General features: G+C 44.9%; 1 protein-coding gene across 1 annotated transcript in view; it reads right to left on the bottom strand.

Moving 5' to 3' along the window:
- The window catches only part of FAM186A (family with sequence similarity 186 member A), a 74,246-nt gene that overhangs the window by 25,988 nt on the left and 42,998 nt on the right, over positions 1-5,260 (bottom strand). The window contains exon 4 of the mRNA XM_031936350.1: positions 1-3,193. Coding sequence (XP_031792210.1) covers positions 1-3,193 — 3,193 coding nt within the window. The remainder of the gene's footprint in view (positions 3,194-5,260) is intronic.

Genomic DNA, 5,260 nt, shown 5'->3' on the forward strand with positions numbered 1-5,260 from the left:
GCCTGCTGAGGGGTGAGAGTGATCCCCTGAGACTGAGCCTGCTGAGGGGTGAGAGGGATCCCCAGGGCCTGGGCCTGCTGAGGGGTGAGAGGGATCCCCAATTCCTGGGCCTGCTGAGGGGTGAGAGGAATCCCCAGGGCCTGGGCCTGCTGAGGGGTGAAAGGAATCCCCAGGGCCTGGGCCTGCTGAGGGGTGAGAGTGATCCCCTGAGACTGAGCCTGCTGAGGGGTGAGAGGGATCCCCAGGGCCTGGGCCTGCTGAGGGGTGAGAGTGATCCCGAGAGCCTGGGCCTGCTGAGGGGTGACAGTGATCCCCAATTCCTGGGCCTGCTGAGGGGTGACAGTGATCCCCAATTCCTGGGCCCCCTGAGGGGTGAGAGGGATCCCTAGTTCCTGAGCCTGCTGAGTGGTGAGAGGGATCCCCGGGGCCTGGGCATGCTGAGGGGTGAGAGGGATCCCCCGGGCCTGAGCCTGCTGAGGGGTGAGAGAGATCTTTAGGGCCTGGCCCTGCTGAGGGGTGAGAGGGGTCCCCACTTCCTGGGCCTGCTGAGGTGTGAGATGAATGCATTTAGCGAGAGGCTGTCCAGAAATAGGAAGAGCTCCGGGCGAGGAGGGCTGTGGGGAGTGGGGAGGTGTGATTGATACGGGCTCCTTTTCATCAGGAAGATTCTCTAATGTCTTCAGATTCCTATGAAACTCTTTTCCTTCATATAACCACTGTACATCTTTCAATACACTCTTCCACCTGGGAGATAATGTCACTGGAGTTTGGGTGACCAGTTTTTCTAGCTCTTTAGGTTGTGTTTCCTTCATCTGCATCTGATCCTTTGTTTTGGTCTGCCTTTCGAGGTCCTCCAGCCCTCTCTCTGGCTTCTGCTTTTCCTTCCCTTTCTCCCTTCTCATGTTTGGCCCCAGATGTTTCACTTCCTTCTCAATCTGCCTCATCTGTCCATTTTCCTTTTCCAAGAACAACCCTTGTGCTTTCATTTTTCGGGTCCCTTCTTCCAGTCGCTGCAGACTTGACTTTGGAAGCTCTTCTTCCTCCTGTCCTCTTTGCTTTTGCTTCTCCTCTCGCTCAGCCTGCTTTGGAGTTGTCTGTTTTTGCTCTTTCTTCCACATCTCTTCTTTCTGCCACTGTTTCTGTTTCTGTTGTTCTTGCTTTCCCTCCTTCATCTGGAGCTGTGCCTTTTTCTCTTCCCAATTCTCACTTATCTTCTCGTAGTGCTCCTTCAAAAGATTTCTTTCTTCCAGGAACTGCTGTTTGAGACTCATGCCAGACATTTGTTCTTGACCCTCTTGCAAATATTGCTCCCACCTTTGTTTTTCCATCTCCTTATGGTCTTTCTGTACTGCTGAGACTGTTGGAATATCTCTTTCACTTTCTATTTCAGCCAAGATCGTTTGCATTAAATTGTTAATTACTGGATCTGTGCTCTCATGTGAGAGGAAGGTACTGCTTTCAGACTTTGCACTAATTGGTGACTTCTGAAAATGCAATCCTGGCATAAGTGAGACTACCTTTTTTTGTTTTATAGGTTTCTCTCCAACTCGTTCTTCCTTTTTTATCTCTTTGTATTTTCTCAAGATTTTAGTCACAGTTTCAGCCACTTTTTGGAAATATTCCTCCATTTTTGCCTTTACAATTCCTAGTTTTTCAGCTTCTGCTCTTTTTAGTAACGCCTCTTCTTTCGGAACAGTCTTTTTGTCAAAAGGCTTTCCCGTGTTATCAATTTTCTGTTTTAGGAAAGCCATTATGGCTTTCTGAAATTCTTCGAGGTTACTCTGTTCGCTTTCACCATCTGGACTTTCTAGAACTCTAGTAGGTTCTGAAGTCTCTTTAGCCACTCTTGAGAGTGATTTAACAAGTTGATGAGACTTGACTTGTTTGGTCAACACTTCCTTCTCTTCGGTTGTTTCTTCTTTGCTTGTGGTAGTTCCTGAAGAGATATGGTGTTTCTTTCCTTTTATTTTTCCTTTCTGTGGCTCAGCGGTATCATCAAATTGGATCATATCGAGTGGCTCCACTAGGCTGCTAATTTCACCTTCGTGCTCTTTGTCCAACAACTCAGTGGTGGGTTCCACTTTAAACTCTGCTGCAGTTGGGCGTTTGTCAAATGGAGATTCACGTTTGACCTTCCTAAATTGCTCCAACATCATACTTGTTCCACTTTTGTCACCTTGACTCTTTGTTTCAGTTAAAAAGAGATGTTTTCTTTTTGCTTCAGTGGGTGACTTTGATTTGTCTTCAGGAAAGGATTTCATTTCTTTTTTTTTCTTTTTCAGTGCTTGTAACTCATAGTATTGACTAGGTTTGGCCTGTGAGACTTTCTGTCCACCTTTATTATCACTCAGATTTGGTCCAGAGGTCTCAGATACATGTGTGCCTTTTGTGTGCTTTCTTTTCCATGACTGATACTCGTCAGTCTCATCTTCCTGATAGACATCACCTTCCTTCAGTGATACATTATCTTTAGTGCTATCTTCCGAAATATCTTCAGAAGCAACAGGTTGCTGTTGCAGTTCAGTTAAATCTGGAGTTCTTTCAGCTTGGGCTGTATATGAAATACTGGACTCCCATTTTATCCCAGAGTCCTTGGTCTCTTTTCTTTGGATTTCATCTACAATATTTTCAAGGTCCTTGTCTAAAATATTGTCCATATTGTCCTCAGTATCACCAACTTTGATAATGGCCCTGGATGACTGTGGAGAAGGTCCAGGTAACCCTTTCAAGGCTGATGATGTGGACAATATTGCATATACTTGTTCTGTAACAATTTTGGATCGAATAAGTTGTTCACATTTTTCTTCTGCATCATGAAGTTTCTGCTGAAGCATTTCATTTTCGTTACTGAGATCTTGTATTACCTTCAGAGAGAGCTCCTTTTCTGCTTCACTTGTCTCATGTACACACACAGTGGAACTTCGGAAGTTAACACCTTTTAAGTCATCATTTAGCATACTCAAAGCTTTAGAAAGGTTTACTATTGTTGATGATATATATTTAATAGCATTGTTTTCCAATGTACTGAACATTGTGGTGCCTATGAGTTCCTGTAGCATACCTTGGATTTCTGAAACCTTTGTATTTGTTGCAAATTGATCACTAATCATCTGATCTGGTCTTAAAGCATGGGCTGTTGAAGGTCGTTTTATAACTCTTTCTTTCCAAGATTTCCATAGAGTACCTCTAGATACTGAAGAAAAAAACATAAAACAATGAGATTGCATTTTTTTCTTTTGCATTGTGTTCTATCTATGTTTAAACCTAAGGAATTTAGCCTAGATTAACTATAACTAATTAAATATAAGATAAAGATTAATCTGAAAACTTTAGCTCTAAAATAAACAGTATTATTTCTAAAGGAATGACTCTTTTCACACAATCACCTAGAACTTTTTCTTTCTTTTTTGTTGAGAGGGGATCTCCTTATTTCTCAGGCTGGAGTGCAGTGGCATGATTACTGCAGCCTCAACTTCCTGGGCTCAAACAATCCTCCCACCTCAGCCTCCCTGACTGAGTTGCTGGTGTTACAGGTGCAAGCCACAGCACCTGGCAATCACCTAGAACTTCTACCTCCAGAGTTTAGGACGTGAATTCAGCTGTGACCTCTACTTAATTTTAGTTACAAGTTTGGGGTTAGATATAATGTATCTAAGACAAGGCCAGGGCTTGGTGGTTCACACCCGTAATCCCAGCACTTTGAGAGGCCGGGGCAGGCAGATCACCTGAGGTCAGAAGTTCAAGACCAGCCTGGCCAACATGGTGAAACCCTGTCTCTACTAAAAATACAGATATTACCCAGGCGTGGTGGTGCGTGCCTGCAATCCCAGCCACTCAAGAGGCTGAGGCAGGAGAATCGCTTGAACCTAGGAGGCAGAGGTTGCAGTGAGCCAAGATTGCACCACTGCACTCAAGCCTGGGTGAGAGAGTGAGACTCTGTCTCAAAATACATACATACATACGTACGTATGTACGTACATAAAATAAAAGATGTAATTCAAGACAAAACTTTTCTCTGGCTTTGGTTATTCTAGTGCTTTCCATTTTCTTTCTCAGATTCATGTCTCTCTTTTCTCTTTTATCTGAATCAAAGCTAGCCTTGGTTCTTTCAAAAGTTATCATAAATCAACAGATAAAAAAGACACACATTTGGCCAGGCGCAATGGCTCATGCCTGTAATCCAAGCACTTTGGGAGGCCGAGGCAGGCGGATCACTTGAGGCCAAGAGTTCGTGACCAGCCTGGCCAACGTGGTGAAAGCCTGTCTCTACTAAAAATACAAAAATTAGCCAGGTGTGGTGGCAGGTGCCTGTAGTCTCAGCTACTTGGGAGGCTGAGGCAGGAGAATCGCTTGAACCTGGGAAGCAGAGGTTGTGGTGAGCCGAGATCACACCACTGCACTTCAGCCTGGGCAACAGAGTGAGACTCTGTCTGAAGAAAAAAAAAAAGGGCCGGGCGCGGTGGCTCAAGCCTGTAATCCCAGCACTTTGGGAGGCCGAGACGGGCGGATCACGAGGTCAGGAGATCGAGACCATCCTGGCTAACACGGTGAAACCCCGTCTCTACTAAAAATACAAAAAACTAGCCGGGCGAGGTGGCGGGCGCCTGTAGTCCCAGCTACTCGGGAGGCTGAGGCAGGAGAATGGCGTAAACCCGGGAGGCGGAGCTTGCAGTGAGCTGAGATCTGGCCACTGCACTCCAGCTCGGGAGACAGAGCAAGACTCCGTCTCAAAAAAAAAAAAAAGAAAGAAAAAGACACACATTTGAAAAGATTTGCAGAATGGCTGAGTGAGAAAATCAGCAATCTTTTTTTTTTCCCAAAAAGCAAAGATAAAACTGGGCAAAACTGCCAAAACAACCATTTTAAGACTTTGAAATTGACCAAAGGTATACAACACATTGAGAAGCATTTATTCACGAAAAACTACTGAACCTCAGTAACAAACAGTGAAAGTTTTCAAACTTGGAGTTGCGTCCATCCTCAACCGCCAGATCCATGGCCTGGAACTTCTACCAGAGTGAGGCAGGCTGTGAGGACTGACAACTCTACTGCCTACGGGGATGATTTGACTTGAGCAAAGCCTGGAAAAACCCATGCCTAGTGGCATCGTCGGCTGAGGCAGAAGAATCGCTTGAACCAAAGAGGTAGACGTTGCAGTGAGCCGAGATCACGCCACTGCATCCAGCCTGGGTGACAGAGTGAGACTGTCTCAAAAATAAATAAATAAATAAATAAATAAATAAATAAATAAATAAATAAA

This window comes from Piliocolobus tephrosceles, chromosome 10 (assembly GCF_002776525.5).
Source record: "Piliocolobus tephrosceles isolate RC106 chromosome 10, ASM277652v3, whole genome shotgun sequence".
Lineage (NCBI taxonomy): Eukaryota > Metazoa > Chordata > Mammalia > Primates > Cercopithecidae > Piliocolobus > Piliocolobus tephrosceles.